Source organism: Armigeres subalbatus, chromosome 3, assembly GCF_024139115.2.
Source record: "Armigeres subalbatus isolate Guangzhou_Male chromosome 3, GZ_Asu_2, whole genome shotgun sequence".
In the NCBI taxonomy this organism is placed as follows: Eukaryota; Metazoa; Arthropoda; class Insecta; order Diptera; family Culicidae; genus Armigeres; species Armigeres subalbatus.
Genome location: NC_085141.1, coordinates 109,610,877 through 109,629,927, shown reverse-complemented (window position 1 = coordinate 109,629,927; position 19,051 = coordinate 109,610,877). Strand labels below are relative to the sequence as shown.

General features: G+C 39.3%; 1 protein-coding gene across 6 annotated transcripts in view; it reads left to right on the top strand.

Moving 5' to 3' along the window:
* LOC134225474 (maternal protein pumilio) overlaps positions 1-17,522 on the top strand; it is a 432,855-nt gene extending 415,333 nt beyond the window's left edge. For all 6 annotated transcript variants that reach the window (XM_062705574.1, XM_062705572.1, XM_062705573.1 and 3 more), the window contains 4 exons: positions 6,529-6,742; positions 14,034-15,164; positions 15,242-15,410; positions 15,564-17,522. In XM_062705574.1, the coding sequence (XP_062561558.1) occupies positions 6,529-6,742; positions 14,034-15,164; positions 15,242-15,410; positions 15,564-16,053 (2,004 nt within the window). In that variant the 3' untranslated portion in view covers positions 16,054-17,522. The remainder of the gene's footprint in view (positions 1-6,528; positions 6,743-14,033; positions 15,165-15,241; positions 15,411-15,563) is intronic.
* Positions 17,523-19,051: the final 1,529 nt, after the last annotated feature.

Here is a 19,051-nt window from a genome sequence, read left to right as displayed (position 1 = left end):
CAACTTCATGCGCCCTAATGTCAACTCAAATCATCAAAATATTACTTAACCTATTAGAGAACACTTCAAGCTATTCCCCATACTTCAAGCTATTCCCCATATTCAACTTTCGATTTCTTGCTCATCGTAAATTAGCATTCAAATGACATTTTATTCACACGTTCACCATTACCACGAGCGAAGATATACACAAGAACTGTGTGCACGAATAGCATCAACACCTGGGAAAAAGTTTAAATCACGTGCTAATTAGACGTCAACTATTCATAACAGCAATTTGCAACTCGAACCAGCTCAAATTTTGCAGTTTACACTGACCGTGGGATTTCTCAATCGACTCTACGCGAACCGCCGTACCGTCGACAAGTGGCTAACAAGCTGGGTAGCTGTGCTATATTGTGCGTTTTTGTTGTTGTTGGCCAGACGCCGAACGGGGGTAACTTTTGACATGAAATTGTTCTCAATCAGTGTGCTCTATTGGCGCGCGGTAATTCTAGCACCGTGTTAAAAGCTAAAAGTTCAACAAGTTCCACGAACGCGTCGGTAACCTTTTACGGTACATTGGCCATTAGACACAAACTGGAGTCGAGTGTCGTCCTTTTCTTCTTCCACAGACATTAGACTGTAGGATAAGAGCGCAAGAGGTTTACTAATCTCATGTACCGGGTGTGTCCCTAGGGGTGGTGGAAACATTGGTAATTAACAACTTCCACAGCTTCGAAACAGCACTACTTTCCGGGGGGACATTGCCGTGTACTGTAATGGCCTTCCCGTACTGAAACAAGAAGCCCACGTGGGTAATACAGGTCAGAACATGTGTTACTCTCACCAGGAAAGGTTATGACCGTGACAGAGCAACTCTTCGTCGTATCGTGAAGAGAGTGCTCCCATGTCGTGTGTTGAAATCTCACCCTTCCGTAGACTGATCCATAAAATATTGACATTAACTTATTGTTTGAAAAGTTTAATCATTTGAGGTTGATTTCAAGTCATGAAAATTTAAATAAAAGTTCGATGTATTTTTTTAATATTTTGAATTTTTTTTTGCGATGGGATGACTATATGAGATGGAGGTGGGAACAGCTTTCGTACACGCAAAAAAAGCATTTCGGGAACTACAGTCATGTTTTCTGAACGTTCTGAAAAACGTGACTGGTGTTCCGGAATCCATGACATTAATCGCGTTTTTTTTTGCTTTTTTTGCGTGTACATGTTTTGATGAATATTACACTGATTTGTTTTTCCGTCTAATACAACCTGTTGCAATCGAATTAATTAAGGCCAAGTATGATAATGTATGTTCATATTTTTATTCCGACACTACTTGCGAAATTTTGAAAATTTGTTGGTGCACGTGTTTAATCATCAGTTCAATCCGTTCAACCAGTCTAAACTAAACTCAAAAATTATTTCATTATCTTTGCGTGCTGCTCGATATGAGATGTGTTGTACACGATGTAGCGCAGCTCAGTGACCGCTTAACGCTCCATACCATCCATAAGGAGCACTAGAATGGAAGGGTTCGTCGGCATACCGCCAGATGAGTTGGTTGGTTCGGTTTACTAAGCAAGTGCACCAGATGGTGGTTTTCCCGTATACCAACGCAACGGTGGAGTACCTTTTAGTTCAGCGAAATGACGGTGGAGATTATGGTCGAGTAATTGTTGCAAAATAATTTCATCCGGCTAAATCTCCGACGGTGAAATCTTTGTTCAAGATGCTTACTCGGTTCAACAGTCAGTCGAGCTATAATTAAGTGGTTATGGTGCAGAGATTATTAGCCTTTGCCATCGTTCTCCACAGACTGCTCGCACCTCATGTCCAGGTTGAAAGATCTATTAATCATAATCAGAGCAAATAACAGGTGGGTGTGGGATGGGATTCGCATGTTCCTACTGACAGCTCAATTTGTGAACACTTCTTAATTATTTCGCACCTTGTGCAAACATTAAGATGTGGTTCGAAAAGTTGATGTGAAGTGTGTATGATAAAGTGCAAAATATCTCATTTCAACACTTCCAATGCACACCTCATGTTTGTCACCACAAACAACAATATAGTCATAGTTGAACGATGCCGGCTTGATTCAATTAAATCTGCCATACTTCAGAGCAGCATTTTGATTAAAATTTCAATCGGCAGGTAAACAAAAACAAGTGGTCCGTTGTGGGTACTCAGGCAAACACATTTGATTATGCTTTTTTAATGAACCTTGATCAATGATGTAAATGAAACATGCAATCGATTTGTTAATTGGTCGCGCGCGACAACCACAGTTCGTTTACTTTATTCAAAATTGAAAAAAAAAACCTCGCGCTCGCAGCAATGTAATGTGGTGTAGTTGAATCGTTGAGTGGGATTTTGTTTGTCTATTCATTGGTGTCAACATTTGTACGAGCAGGCTGAAAATTGTGAATTTAATGAGCCATGCTGTATTTTATGTGAACATAATATGTATCTTTTGATAGGCATTATGTTTACCAACGTAATAATCAAGGTGACCAGCGAAACTGGAAAATCGGGAGAATAATAATCAGTGTGTTAAAAATACGAAGTTTGGGTTCAGCCAAGAAGGTCGTTTTTACTGTGACCAATAGAACATTTTTGGAATGATTTTAGAAAATTATGCTTTTTATCAATACATACTACGACTGGTTTGAATAAATGCGTAACAGAGTTGTTTAAAAACCGTACATTTGGTGTTACGTAATAAATGAAAGCTGTTACCTATCTGGATATCTGGTTGGCTACAGCGTCGATACACCTATGCCTGGCGTATTGTAGAGTTCCATAATCGTCGGTATTGGGCGATGTTCCTCCAGTTTCCCCGAACGTTCAGGGTCCCCAGGCCCGATTCCACCGCGTGCTACCAGCGTGTTTGTGGCCTTCCACGAAGTCGCCGGCCCCTATCTGGTTCTCTGTTGATATTGTTTTCGCTATTCTTTCTTCCAACATTCGCGCTAAGTGACCAGCCCACTGAAGTCTGCCGTATTCTATACGATTCACAATATTTTCTTCTTTGTATACTTGATACAGCTCATGATTCATGCGTTTGCGCCACACACCTTTTCTAGTTTCGCAACTGCTCGCAACTCCAAATCCAAGCCAATTCAAATATGGCTGCCCCTTTGTTATTATTGCAAATTGAGGATACACTCTTCCTCTTTCCAACGATATGCTGATCCCTAAGATCGGTTGAGAAATGTTGAAGTTATGACAGTTTTGGTGAATCGAGAATTTATCGACAAAAATCGAAGGGTCCATAAAAATTATTTTGTCCATAACTAACGAGGGGTCAATTTTTCTGAAAAATTTAACTCTGATCCCTAAAAACTCGCCGAAAGCATTCGAATGAACATAAATTTGGGCATTTTCAAAGACCTCGTGCAAATAGTGGCCCGGTCTCAGTGAGAATTACTCAGATGTATAAGATACGAAATAACAAAAAGTAATATACAAAATATTCAAGGCATAACATATGTTGTTATTACAATATCAAAGGCAAAACAAAATTATTTTTCGTTTTGTATTAAAATATCTGATAATGTTATGCCTAAAGTATTTATTTTGGATATTAATTTTTGTTATTATTTTTTGTCATATTACCTCTTATTCATATCAAGTTCATAAGAACTGCTGTTTTCAAGATATTAGCTTCTGCTCAGGCTCTATAACAAAATGGTGTGGCGTTTGTCATATCACGAAGTAAGCCATGGAAGCAAAACACTTAAAAATAGCAAATTAGTGCTTGGAAATGAAAAAAAAACGGTAATTTTTTATTGCAATAATATGGGGTTATTTTCAATTATCCCCTCGATTTAAACACCCTGAAATGAAGCCTGAAAGTAGTGGAATAAGGTCGAGAAAACAGATTGAAAAAATGTTTGCGCCATTCATATATACAGCCGTTAGAAGAAAACGTTTTTTTCGAAGAAAAACCTCAATAACTTTTGATCCGCATAAGATATGGCAACGCTAAGTCCATGAAAAGTTGCGCCCTGCAAAGCACAAAAAGTGGTCTGAACATCACATTGCTGAGAAATTTGAAACAAAAAAGTTAGAGCAAAAAAACTGTTTTTTTAGGGGTCACCCTAAGTAAACTTGGGAAAATTGCTCTAAATCAGTCAATTTAAGAGCTAGAGAAATATTTTTTTAGCAAAATTCTTGGAATCTGGCTGAACTATAACTTCGCGGAACATTGTATAGCCGTATCTCTGCAAATGAAAAAGTTTCATTTTTCATTTTTTTTTTAATGTGGCCCACCCTAATTTTTATGAAAACCTCAATAAGCCCCTCACCGTTAGGAGCAACTTTGTAGAACAAAGTTTTTTCCTATCTCTGCTATGTTCGGCTTGAACAACTTATTACCGCTTTGTATGCTACCTGGACCACTGTGCACTGGTAGAATCAGAGTTTTGTATAAAACAAATTTCGTTTCCGTCTGCATGCTGCGGGACCCAAACTGGTTACGTAATCTTTAAAAGGTCCTATTCGCATTGAAATAGCTAACAAAACATCGCTTGAAAACAAGTAATGGCATTAACAGAAAATAATTATTTATTCATTTCTTGAAAATGGTTGAACTGATCAATGCTATGTTGATCTATTTCGTTTTCTCTGAGATAAAAATATTTTAATCTCTTTTTAGTGGAATGTATTCAACCGTCTAAGACGAGTTTAGCACTTTTAAGAGAGTGCTAAACTCGTCTTAGCAGTCATTTTCTCTATTAAATATATTGACTTGGCAGGATCCGTATTACTTTCTCAAGAATATGATTATTGTCAGTGGCTCGTTCTTGACGTGCTTATTTATATATCTATTTGCCAAGTTTTCTATGTTATACTTCTTCCACTCAACCTACGTGATATTTGATCAAATTTATCTAGATTTAGTACTAATTTGTTAAGCAAAAGTGGAAAAAGACATTTTGACCCGGGGAGTTTTAAACTGTTCTGTGTTTAACGCCATAACTTAACGTTCACTTTGTATTCTATACCACCGTCTCCCAGAAAAACAAACAAATCAAAAACCCCTAATTATTTATTTCCAGCAAATAAGAAAGCTCGTTTTTGTTTTTCTTTACCCAGAATCACCTGCCAAGTGCAGCAATCGCTAGTTATAATTGTAGCATAGAATGTTGCACCTAAACCGTGATACACATAACTTCGCCCATAATTGTATTGTCTGCGTTTTAATTACTGGAAAGCTATCGGCCATCGTGCTTGAAGCCAGCCAATCATTTTCGCTACTCGAAGCGGAAAACCCAGCCACCGATGCTGCCGCGCGCCAAGCAGGCAGCGGCAGCATGATACGCGATTATTAATAATATTGCACCTTCCTTCGTTTCTTCATTTATTATTTGCTCGCTAGCTCAAGTGGTTTTTCGCGCACTAGCTTTGCACCGTTGTAGTGTTGTTGCACGGAGCGTGCCAACTGTTGGCACTTGTGCCTTACTCTAATTAAATGCTACAACGTGCCAGTTGTAGTTCTTCTCCTGCCGCCCCACATCCTTCTCCAATGGGACGATGATGATTCAAGTAACGAGTAAGAAATAATTTTTCGTTCTATTTTCTCGGTAATGAGCCACAACGGCTTGCCACTTGGCTGGCGCAGGCGAATTCTTCGCACCATTGAGAACCACTAGAACGTCGCGTTCTGATCGGTGTGGTGTAATAGTTTGGGTGGTCTGGCCAATTAGGTGAAGATGGAAATTCCGGAAATCGGAACCCATTAAAAAGGGTATTTTTTTTATCAGCAATAAACTGTAAAACAAATTAGAAACATTTGTCATCCAAATATTTACTATTAATTATGCTCGAAAATAGTTGAGTTTAAATCCTTATCACCGGAAAAATGTTTTCTTATTTTTCATGGTCCTAGCTCTGTCCATTTGAAGCATATTGATAATCCAACGTTTGGATTACTGCAGCTAGAAATAATTATAAAACCTTCATTGTTTGGTATAATATGCCATACGATACAAGTGCTTCTTTAGAATAGCACAAACTTTTTGTGATTACAAATAAAATCATGTTAAACCAGCCAGGTAAATCAGCTTCTTCGAATTGCTATTATCTGAGATTTCGATTCCCAAACTTGAACATTTATCAGTGTATAGATTGATGCATCTACCTTAGAATTTCTTCAACTCAACGTTTGGTACAGTTAAAATGTACTTCCTTCCCATTCCTTTTCAATCCTAATAACTTCCTTTATTTTGATTGTAAAATTCACTATTTTAACATGTTAGATCTACACGTTTTAAATTACCACTTTTATATGTAACATTTTCTAGGTTAAGAATTGTACATAATGTCAATAATTCCCTAATGTATGTTTGTATATTATTTTCTTTCTCTTTTCTCTTATTCCGAAAATAAATCAACAAACCCATATCACATTCACAACAACAACAACAAAAAAAACACGTAACCATACCAAAACAACTCGTTACCAATCAATCAATCAAACCATGTACAAATTCTATCACACGCCATCACTGCCGCCGTCGCACCACGTCCGTCCAGGTGATATCGGCTTTCTACGATCAGAGCGGTTCGCTGGTGATGGGACCTCGCACCGGAACGCCGATGCGGCTGGTGAGTCCGGCACCACCGGTGCTGGTACCGCCGGGTGCGGCCGGTCCGCGCGCTCCCCAAGCACCGCCAGCGATCTACCCGCCGCAGACTGCCCAGCAGAGCATGTATTCCGCCGCCGCGCAGAATGGATCCAACATTGGAGGTAACGATGCATTAGATTTGTATTTTAAAAACATTGTTGCAGCTAATAATTTGTACAGCATTTCTGATATCGATGACAAATTTAGAATTTCCGCAGGATATAAACTGTGGAAATGAATAACACCTTTTTCACATTGTACACCTTATTGTTTATAATACTCTATCAAAATGTTGAACGTTTCGCACTTTCATTAAAAATATTTTGTATTTATGCTGTATATTAAAATTAAATATTGTTACCAATCACAACACTGTTTCGAGAAAGACTCTTGCGTAATCAATAACGAAAATGTTCAGGATTTGATTTTCCATACTTATTACTTGACCCTTTATCGATGAATATCCACCGAAAGCAAACGGTTACGTTTTCGATTCCTGATGAAACAACCGCCTTTTAATGTAAGAATACTTTTAGTAAGCGTTAGAATAACCACCCCTTATAACCTTTCCATCAAAATGAGCAGCTTCTGAACCCCTGAAATTTTGCAGTAGGGTAAAACATAGGTCGTTTGAAGGAGTTAAACACAGTGTCAAGTCAAGATAGATTTCGAAAATTGTTTAAAAACACATTGTGGTAGTTGAATAGGGTGCTCTTTAACTCTAGTTTCGTAAATATTAAGTGAAATGTGTTACACTTGTGTTGTTTTGTTTTTATTACAATGAAAACAAACTAACGTAATTGTAGCATGCAGTTGTAGCATGTTGCGAACTTGCCTATATTTTTATATAATGATAGTTAAATAGTGATCAGGAAGTACTTTTAATCCTAAAAGCGTTCAAAGGTGTCTAATAGCATATTTAAATGGATTATTACAAGTTCACGGTAAAAAGTTTTGTAGTAACCTGGGAGGATTTATTGAAATCTAAAGAATCACAAACATCCCCCAGCCGCATGAAATCTTTCCTGCAAAATTGGTGGGAGCCATGACCTCCGCTGGAAGCATGTACAAAATTTAGAAAATAAGAAGGATTCTATGATGGGCTGTAGAATGAAAAGATTGTAGACAAAAAGACAAGGGGTCGAATACTTGACTGGACAAGTATAAGGGACAAAAGTTCGAAAGAACAAAATTCCAAAATCTTTAATTTTATGCATTTTATGACGACCGAGACGATATTTTCAACAATTATTTTGGGAACATACTTCTATTACGAGAAGGGCCGTTTGGCCGAATGTCATTTGCCCGAAGGCCACTAGGCCAAAAGTTGTTTGGCCGCATACACCATTGACCGAACAGACCATTAAGCCGAAAGTCATTTGGCCGAATAGGTCATATAGCCGAATAGGCCATTTGGCCGAATAGGACATATGTCCGAATACGACATTTGGCTAAATAGGGCATTTGGCCTAATAGGACGTTTGGTCGAATGGGACATTTAGCCGAATAGAACATTTGACCGAATAGGACATTTGGCCTAATGTGGAAAGTGAGACGTCTCACTTCTCACTACTTATTTCCCACTTCTCACTGTGAAAAATGAGTAGTGCGAAGTGAGAAATGAGACGTCTTACTACTCACTTCTCACACTACTCACTTTTTACAGTAGGAATGAGAAATGAGGAGTGAGAAGTGAGACGTCTCACTTCTCACTCCTTATTTCTCACGTCCTACCGTGAAAAGTGAATAGTGGTGAGTGAGAAGTGAGACGTCTCGCTACTCACTTGTTACTTCTCACTTTTTACAGCGAGCAGTGAGATATGAGTAGTTAGTAGTGAAACTAGAACTGTTGCCCATATCCTCTATTCCCCTACTTGTCCTACCCTCGACTTGGAACGTGGATGCGCCTCTGGGAACTAAAGGAATTTCCTGACCAAGATTTTTTAAACTTTTGCTAGAGGAACTTCCGAAGGAATTTCTGAAAAAAAATACAAAGGCATTTCCGGAGTATTTTTGATGAAATCCCTAAATGAATGGAAAAAGAGGAACGGTTTTCGAAATTTTCTAAAATTTTTCTGGTGGAAAGTCCTAGAAATGCCTAGATTTCTCCAAATATTTCTTCGGTAATTACTTAAGAATTTTCTTCTTGAATTCCTTCAAAAACTCATGCAAAAGCTCTGCTAACGATTTTTTTTTCTTTTTTTTTCAAGCTCTTGCCCGTTAGGCATTACTGAGCTGACATCCTTACAATACTATTTTAAATCAATCAGAACAGCGTCTTTTATTATTTCTATTGATACCTTTGATACATTGATATTAGGGTGGCTCAAATTAGTATGGGAAAAACTTTGTTCAATTTTTTTGATGGGCCGCCGTCTTATTCGGTTCTATTTGATGCCCTGATGCTCTGGACAAAATTTCAGCCAAATCGGTCAACGTTTGGGCGGTGCTAAACTCGTTGAAAGTTTATATGGAAAAATGTATGCAGAAACATCCAAAAACAGTAAATTCCAGCTAGACTACACAACATACGATGAAGAACTATGATACTCATTCAGATCTTGGAGAATTTAATACAGAATGTTATGCAGAAAACACGAGAAGATTGGAGTTTGCCCGGTTATTAGTTATTAGCATTTCTCTGCAGTGGGGTTTGAGCAAATTTCGTTTCTTTTACCTTTGAAAAGAAATAAATTCACCCCTACAACACTCCAGTAAAATGCTAATATCTTTGCGTAATAAACTCTAATCTTCTCGCGGTTTTCAGCATAACATTCTGTATTTTATTTTACAAGAACTGAATGAGTATCATGTATCACATTCTTGATCGTAAATTGTGCCGGCCAACTGCAATGTTTTTTGATGTTTCTGCATACATTTTTCCATATAAACTTCTCACGAGTTTAGCACTGCCCAAACGTTGACCGATTTGGCTGAAATTTTGTCCAGAGCATCAGGGCATCAAATAGAACCGAATAAGAGGGCGGCCCATCAAAAAATTTGAAAAAGTGTTTTTTGAGCCACCCTAATTGATATATATGTATTATTGTTTGATACTGTCATTGTGCTGAATGATTCACTTCTACTTTATCGGCATCATAGAAGTGAACATCTTGCTTACGCCACCGCAGTTCGGTTGTCCATCTAGAGTAGTCCATTTTGGAAGCCATGTTTCGGTTGCCGTTGTTCGTATCTGTAGATCAATAACATCTGAGGAGTGTCATATATCGCAACTACTGGTTGATGGTCGAGCTTTGAATGGGCGTCTCCCATAATCCCATCCGCTGAGCACGTCTTCCAGTGACTGGACGAAGGTTGGTGAAGGGGCTGGGAATCAGACCCATGACAATCTGCTTATAAGGTGAACGTGTAGCACGCTACGCTACGGGACCACGAGACGGGATGATTCGAAAAAAGAAAATTTTGATATTGTTACAGCTCAGATGGAAAATAAAATTAATCAGAGTCTGGTAGGCTAATCAAAATTTAGTTATTCTATGCATTTTTTGCATAAAAATTCCTTAAATTTAAAGCCAGTGCACAGGTAGATTGAGTTTAGGGAACCGCCACTGGTTATTTGTAAATAAAATATTTTCTTCTACACTCAAACAACGGATGTTATATTTTCTTAGAATTCTGTGTAAGAACCTACCAAATCTGTATAATAACTTTGCATAAACAAAATAACTAGATGTGGTAGCTTCTTATTCAGATATTGTATCGTGTGTCCGTCCCATGTAAATTTATTGTTAATTTTTGATTTCTTTCTGCAATTACATAAAAAAACAAATCTCACACTTTTTGTATAAAATATTGGCATATCAATTTTGCAAGGTTTTATTACAAAAAATATAAACTCTTCGTACAGATGTCTTCTTCTTCTTATTGGCATTACATCCCCCAATGAAACATTGCCGCCTCCCAGCTAAGTGTTTATTCAGCACTTCCACAGTTATTACCTGCGAGGTTTTCAAGCCATGGTACCATTTTTGCATTCGTATATCATGAGGGAAACCGAGACGATTTCCAATCCAAAATTTGCCTAGACCGGAACCGGGAATCGACCCCAGCCACCCATCGCATGGTCTTGCTTTTTAGCCGCGCGTCTTACCGCTAGGCTGAGGAGGGTCCCCTTTACAGATAATAGTGCTGTCCAATGAGCAGCTCGAAGCTGTTCCCGTCCTGCTCGTTCTTTTTTGTCAACAAATGGGCATGAGCAGGACAGGAAGAAATTTTGAGCTACTTCAAGCTCTCATTGGACAGCACTAATGTATTTAACTGATACAACATTGTGAGATTGTAATACAATGATTGTGCATTGATGCATTGTGGATGTTCTGGAGAAAATGAAGTTTAAATTCCAAACCAATTCGGCTGATGTCATGATGTTTGGCTTGGTGGCCACAACGGTTTGAAACTGCCTGTTTTCATTTATTTTGGGCTTAAAATCAATACCGAATTAGGCCGTTACAAATATTTAATTAACTTTTTGTCCTACTGGTCTCTGAAAGGTCAAGGGGGGGGGATAATAAAAAATAAATATTAAAATGAAAAATATCAAAAAACTCCTCGGATTTGTTAAAGAATGTTTTGAAAATCCTCAAAATTATCCGAATTTTATTTTGTTGCCCACTCAAAATATTATTTTTTGGCAAAAAAAGTCCGAGGGGGGGGGGGCGCTGTTGACAAAATAGTTCTTAAATATTTGTATCGGCCTTATTTATCGGTATTTTAAAGGACCAAGCGCTTCCCTGGGTGAAGGCCAAATTCTCCGATGATCAAAACGTTGTCCTACAGCATGATGGAGCGCCAATCGACCAATCGACCCAACAATTGCCTAAGGAATAAAGTGAAATTTTGGTCGAAAGAATTGTGGCCCCCTAGCAGTCCGGATCCTTATCCGTTGAGTTATATGATTGGGGCGTATGTTGAAGCACGAGCCTGCAAACCATCGCACCCTTGTGTGAAGACCCTAACGTCAGCAATGACATGCACATGGCAGTCGATGTCAGAGGACTAGGTTCGAAAGAGCTGTTTTAGCTCCGGCGTTGTCTTGAAGATAGTATGTATAAAAAAAGAGCACACATTCAGTAATTTTGTTTGAAAGGACCTTATAATGATAACTGAACTCGAAAATGGTGATATTATTGCTTGAAGCAGTTCAAATTGGATTTTCAAGAAATAGAACCAATTTTATTTTCCGCCGCACCCTGTAATTCCAATTAGTTGGGTAAATCACGAAACAGATGGCGATAATGAACAAACGTCAAACTAGAGCAAATCCGATGCACACGCCATGAGTGATCTTTTGGCCAACTAATGATTATTTGAATTGATCGATAAATCAGTGAACGATGAAAATTTGCAAGTGTAAAATGTTCCGAATTTTCTTTTTCGATGCCACAGAAGCGACACATACACAGATCTTAAGGTGATTATACTATTAAACCGGTGGTGTACAGTACTGCACAGGTCACTCCGGCCTTAGTCTGAGTAAATAATAAAAATATTATTTTTAATTAAAAAGCATGTAAATAAATGTTTCACAGTTTAAAAAAATCGTTCAAAGCATCAATAATACCAATAATACCAAGTCAAATCAATATTGAGCTGAGTAGTGACACTAAAAAAATGTATCGTTTTATGACTTAATTGAACGCATTTCTATAACGTATTAGTTTTACCAACTTTTACCTTACGAATCCATGTCACCGCCTTCCTTGAAGATCTCTTCATGATTGTAGGCACATCAAATGCTTTGATCACCGTAACATGATACTTTTGCAAATAGCATACTTCCATACAACATGCCAGCATATAATAATCTTGATTTGTGCATTCTTTCCACTGGTTTGTTCCATCCGAAGCGTATCTAAGATGCTCCAGTTTCTTCGGTTTATATTCGGTCTGATCTGATGAATACCACCAACATGCATGGACACAATTCCACAAGTCAGTACGCCCGGCTTTCCTTCGTATGTATGTCTAGCAATGAGCAGACAAACACGATACTATCTGCTCATAGTCAGGAAAAAAACGCTGTCAACGCCAACCTCATTCAGTCGTTGTTGGCTCCAATTGTCCCCCAGCCAGACTAACGAGAGAAAGGGAGCAATGCACCAGCCCTACCCGGAGCAAACCAGTAATCAAGTAATTGATGCTCTTATTACCTTCTAATGGAGAAATCGGTCTAATCGATGGGAGCAGACAGCGCGCAGTTCCTATACTGATAGAGACTGAGACTAACAAAGCAGAAGGTGCCGACGAAGGAAATTGTCGTTGATTTCTCCAGCACACGTCGAAAAGATGCACACATGGAAGATTGAACTTGGATTGATGCTCCCAGCCAGATGTGGTGCACTTTCTTGATGGTTGCATACCGAACCGACATCAATGCAGAAATCCGGTTGTTGTGTGATTTGTATACTCCAATCAACTGAATCCAACTTTTGCTGCACATGGTTGCATGTGCATCTCAGTTCCATCATTGTAGGGTTTTCTGTTCACATGGGACTGATATGAGATTATGATGGGTGGTATGATTTAAATGAAAGTCGCTTGTTCAGACGCGAATTGCAGATGATTGATAACAGCGCTATCTAATTTATGAAAGAGGCTGTTACTAATTCAATAGTTTACTTTCATTGCAGTATCGTTAACATTGTCGGTGTATGAATGTAAGAGAAATGGATTGAATACATTGTAACTTATTGATTTTCTGTAGATGCCTTCAAGATTGGCCGAATAGTTTGAACAATAATGTTACAATCACTGGTTGTGGTTGAAGTAACAGAACAGGCAGGCATTCGGTGTCTACATGTTTTATATTAGGTACATATATGGTTTGAAATGTAAATTTTCCATTGGATAGTACATTAGTAGAATGAAACCAAGGTAGTAGTCATAAATAAAACGACAACATTGCAAATTATCTATACCTACCACAATTTTTCTTTGCAACAGCTTGAACGCCTACATAATCGTCATAGTCAGTCGTTTCTAAAATCACTGTATTGTAAACCACAATTGCACGATGGGCTATGTTTATTGCTCGAAAGTTGCCATGCCCAGTGCGACGTAATAGCCTTAAACTGTAAAGTGAAACAATTCGACAAATAGCCGCGAACCTACCACGGATCGGTGCCGCAACCGTTTTCACTAACCAATTAGTCAAAGGTAGCTTTTTGCATCCGCCGACATCGATGTCGCGAATAGCGCCCCGTGTTTCAATTACCGTTTAGTATAGTTATATAAATCCGCATAACTACGAGAGACAATTGGAATTTAATCAACCATGAAAATTGGTTTACAAGACTTGTTTTTCCTCATTTATGGTGCTGCAAAAAAAATTATGCAATCTCAATTGCCATAATAATTAATAACATCATTTTCATCATTCAACCTTCCTTGCAGGTCTGGCTCTAAGCACATCGTCCCTGACAGCCCGTAGGGACTCGTTCGATCGTAACACATCGGCCTTCAGTCCTTCGTTGGACTACACATCGGCGTCCACGAATGCCGTGGTGAGCAATGCAGCGGCAGCGGCGGCGGCCGTCGCCCGGAAGTGGCCCGTAGGAGCAGGCAGCTATGGAGGTTTAAGCGCAATTACGGCCTCGGCCAGTCCACTTGGTGCCTCAATCACGCCTCCACCGGTTTCGGGACTGGGAGCGCTGGTTACAAGCCGTGCGCCGGGTGCAGAAACCAAGTATCGGCAGATCAACCAGTTAGCTCCGGGTATTTCGGCGAACGCTATGTTCGGATCCAGTAACTCACTCTTCTCCAAACTATCCGGAACGGCAGTCAGACCCACAGCGGCAGCAACGGCCGTAGTTACGGCCGTTGCCGGAGCTGCTCCAGGAATGGATCGTCCACCAGGACGTTCGCGATTATTGGAAGATTTCAGAAATCAACGCTATCCTAATCTTCAGCTACGCGACCTCACTAACCATATCGTAGAATTCTCACAGGATCAGCACGGTTCACGATTCATTCAGCAAAAACTTGAGCGAGCGACGGCTGCCGAGAAGCAGTTAGTTTTCAATGAAATTCTCGGGGCCGCGTACAGTTTAATGACCGACGTATTCGGTAACTACGTCATTCAAAAGTTCTTCGAATATGGCTCGCCGGAACAGAAGCAAGCCCTTGCCCAGCAAGTTAAAGGACACGTACTCCCGCTAGCTCTTCAGATGTACGGTTGTCGGGTCATCCAGAAGGCCTTAGAGAGCATTCCGACGGAACAGCAGCAGGAAATCGTCCGGGAGTTGGACGGCCACGTGTTAAAATGCGTAAAGGATCAGAACGGAAACCACGTGGTACAAAAGTGCATCGAATGCGTTGAGCCAACGGCACTGCAGTTCATCATCGATGCATTCCGCAATCAGGTTTACTCGTTGAGTACTCATCCGTACGGATGTCGGGTCATCCAGCGGATACTGGAACACTGTACGCCGGAGCAGACGTCGCCGATTCTGGCCGAACTGCATGCCAATACGGAGCAGTTGATCCAGGACCAGTACGGCAACTACGTCATTCAGCATGTGTTGGGTATGATGAGTTAGTGAATTTTATTAATCTAAGGTGTGGGTATAAATATGCTTTATTTTTGTTTCCGAATTTTGCAGAGCACGGTAAACCAGAGGACAAATCGGTTCTGATTGCCGCTGTGCGGGGAAAAGTGCTGATTCTGTCACAGCATAAGTTCGCTTCGAATGTGGTGGAAAAGTGCGTAACGCATGCAACGCGAGCCGAGCGGGCACTGCTGATCGAAGAAGTGTGCTCCTTCAACGATGCGTAAGTGTATCTTTTTGTTTATTGTATTTATAATCTATGTCCAAAGCGGCTTGTGCAGCACGTAAAACTGATCTCTATTCCATTTCAATATTAGCCGCAAATAATAACAAGTTTAATAATCATCTTTATGATTTTTCATTTTATTTTCCACAGCGGTCTCCACGTGATGATGAAGGACCAGTACGCCAACTATGTGGTCCAGAAGATGATCGACGTGTCGGAACCGACGCAGCGTAAGGTGCTGCTGCACAAGATTCGCCCGCACATGAACTCGCTGAAGAAGTACACCTACGGCAAGCACATCATTGCCAAGTTGGATAAGTTTTCGCTGAAAACACCCAACTCCATCGGTGGCGGTAGCGGTGGACCGGCGGGCGCTGGTGGAATACCGAGCGGTGGCGTGGGTGGTGCCAACAGTAGCACCGTTTCGGTTAACAATGGAAACAGTAATGGCAATGGGGACGTCGGAAGTGTCGGTACCAATGGAACCAACGGCGCTGGCCAGCAGATGGTACCGAGCTCGAATGGGAATTTGTCAGCCAGCAATGGAACCGGTGTGGTCGTCGTCAACAGCACTGGCAACGGAGGAGTGACGAATCTGGGTCCCATCGGGCCACCACCTACAAATGGGGTGGTAATGTAAGTTGAGAGAAAAGGCCGTCGATGATTAATGATTGTATCATATATTTAGGGAGTTTCTTTTAAGAGGTAAGAAAAGTTAGAATGCGCGCTTGGTCAATAGTTCGGATTATGCACACCAGAAAAAAACGAACACACACACTCAAACGCAAAACAAGATGCTTTACGCTACTGCACACGGGAATGTGCCTTCGATCGCCGGAGGAAAAGCTGCCACAAACGCGGGGAGTTAGAAGTGGTGGCGCGACTTTTATTTTGTATAGAAACCATTTGTAAATATTTTTCCTATTTTTTTACATTCGGAGATTTTTCTCTGTCGAAACATGTGTTTAGTAGGTTTTGTTTTAAAAGTGGCAGGATCGAACCGAGAAAGACTTTTGATTATATAAATACTAAGAACAAACGACGTGGTTAGTAGTTAGATGTTCTGCACAGTTCGGATGTACACAATCTTCCCCCAACAGATGTAATAAGTTATTTGTTTATAGGAACATGCAGATAAAAATGAAGACGGATCTCAGCCCCATTTATAAGTTTAAAACACGTTCGAGACTAGATAGAAACTGTTCGGAGACAGTTCCCGTGTATGTTTTATTAAGGAGATAATGTATTCGTTTTTATATTATTATTGAAGAAACTATTCTTCTCCGCGATAGAAGCGCATTCCAAGAGATTAGCCAAAGCTGCAAGGCATCCTCAGAATTAATCCCCATTTGAATGCCATAGAAAGCACTCAAAGACTATTATACAGAAAAGGATTTGCAATTTCAAAACCCAGAGATTATCGTGACAAGAAAATTTTAATCAATAGTTTTACAAATAGTTCAGGAAATGAAGCATTCATATCAACATCAGCAGTACAATAATTCACTCATAATGAAATCCCATCATTTTTTATAGTTTGCCGGTAAAATATTGTCCATAATAGAGCAGATATTTAAAAAAAAAGCGCTTCGAACTTTTCGACTTGATCGGTTTGAGACTCCCGTTCTAGGCGATTTAGTATAGAGTGTACGATTAGGATGAAAGGAAACTCTCTTTGTTGTGGAACATTGCAACATATACATATAAATTATTGAGCGATAACAAAGAGATGGCGTAACCCGGTGGGAGCAGCAACTATACATAATATGAATTGGTAATATTTTATGTGTATCCTGTATTGTAATCAAAGTCTTAACGCTATTGTAGATTGATGAATTTGTAGTAGAAAGAAGAAGACTTTTGGATGTATGTAAATCACGTATAAATAGTAGCTAATGACTAGAAGAACTCGACTTTAGGCGCAGCTTTTGGCAGTAGAGGGAGGCTATTTAGCTTGTGATACATTTAGCTCGACGCATGCAGTGTATAAAAATTTGATTAGTGCACTTCATGTTTCAGGATAAGCAAAAAGATCAGCTGTATATATTTTTTGTAATATTATTTATCCGAGGAAAACAAGGAAAGTTTGAAACAAACCACGAACGCAAACGGCTGATGAGTTATTTTTCTTGATCGCCTAAATGACGAACACACACACCCCCCAAATAATTTTAAGTCTGAAACGAAGAAGAAAAATTATTTATCTTTCTTGAGGGTCTACAACAGTAACAGAAAACTTTCTGGGCTAGCTAAGGCGATCGCATCAAATGTAGAAGTGGGTCAACGTAGAGAGCGACAATCAACCATGTTTTGTCATCACAGCTTTGCTATGTTTTCACTGCTGTTGCATACAATGGCAAAATTAGTTGACAGTAGATACGTAAAATTGTCCTTGTATTCGCTCTCCAAAACAAAATTACAATGAAAAATTGCAACGTTTAGCTTTTTGGTTCTTTTTTAAACTCTCTTTTTCAGTTTAGTTTGGAAAAATGATAGTGTAGCCAATTTAATGCCACAATAATTGTTGGCAGAGGCTGCGCGCAAAAGTACGAGTTCCTCTGTTCGCGAAAGTTCTCAAAGAAGAGAATCTATCGCTTGTGTTAGTAGGCGCCAGTGATTAAAAATGTTTTAAAACAATTTATTGAATAAAAATTAAACTGTACAAGAAAATAACGATATCTCGAGGACAGCATAATATTAATCCAAAACGAATGGAATATTCGTTCAACAGAATTAGAAAAACTGATTAAAGTAGAACGCGAAAGGTGTGTAACAAAAAAAAATAACATTTTAACATTTCTACGAACGACGCAAACATAGAAATTGTTAAAACTGGAAGCAAAAAGCAAAATAATGAGGCAACCAAGTATCAATTAGTTATTTTATTAATAGAAACAAGCTGGCATAGGGATCATTTTTTCGAAGAAAATAAACAAAGAATTTGAATAAGTACACTGTACTGTGGACCCACGCATTCACTAATAAACAAATAAACGGAATGTTATAAATGTGGCGTGCAAAAGTATACCGAGTTTAAGTATCGCGCGAACAACCGCGCATCGGAACCAATCGTTACGAGTTTAAATGGTATCGCTCTAAAGACGCAAATCCGTTGCACTGTCTTGTTTTTTCTATAGGAACAATTTTCTAATGATTTTCTTTCTTTTTCGAGCGGGTGATTCAAATGGATTAACAAACTGGAGATGATGAATAATCTAAAAAAATGGTTGTCATGTCACCTTTTCTAATTTATTGAATCCCGCCGCTTTGGTAAAAAAAAAGCTCTCTATCATTTCCTTTTTTCGGTTGCGATTTCGCAACCGGATTGTTATGTTTAAGTTGATACGAAATAAATATTGTTAGGATTATATAAGTAATAAGCAACACTCCTCTAAAGCTAAATGGTCCTATTATAAATCGTTCATAACTAGAAACAGTTGGTCATCAACATGGAATATCGACTACGTCGGCTCCTATGCAACGGTGAAGTTGTTGCCGTGGACGTTGTGAGCAAGCACTTTCCTCAACTAACTACTTATAGCATTTAAACAATGAGTAACAGAACATAAATATGCTAGGCAAACATGATTGCGTTTCTCACAGCAGCAACTTCGAACAGGAATGATAAATGTGTAACG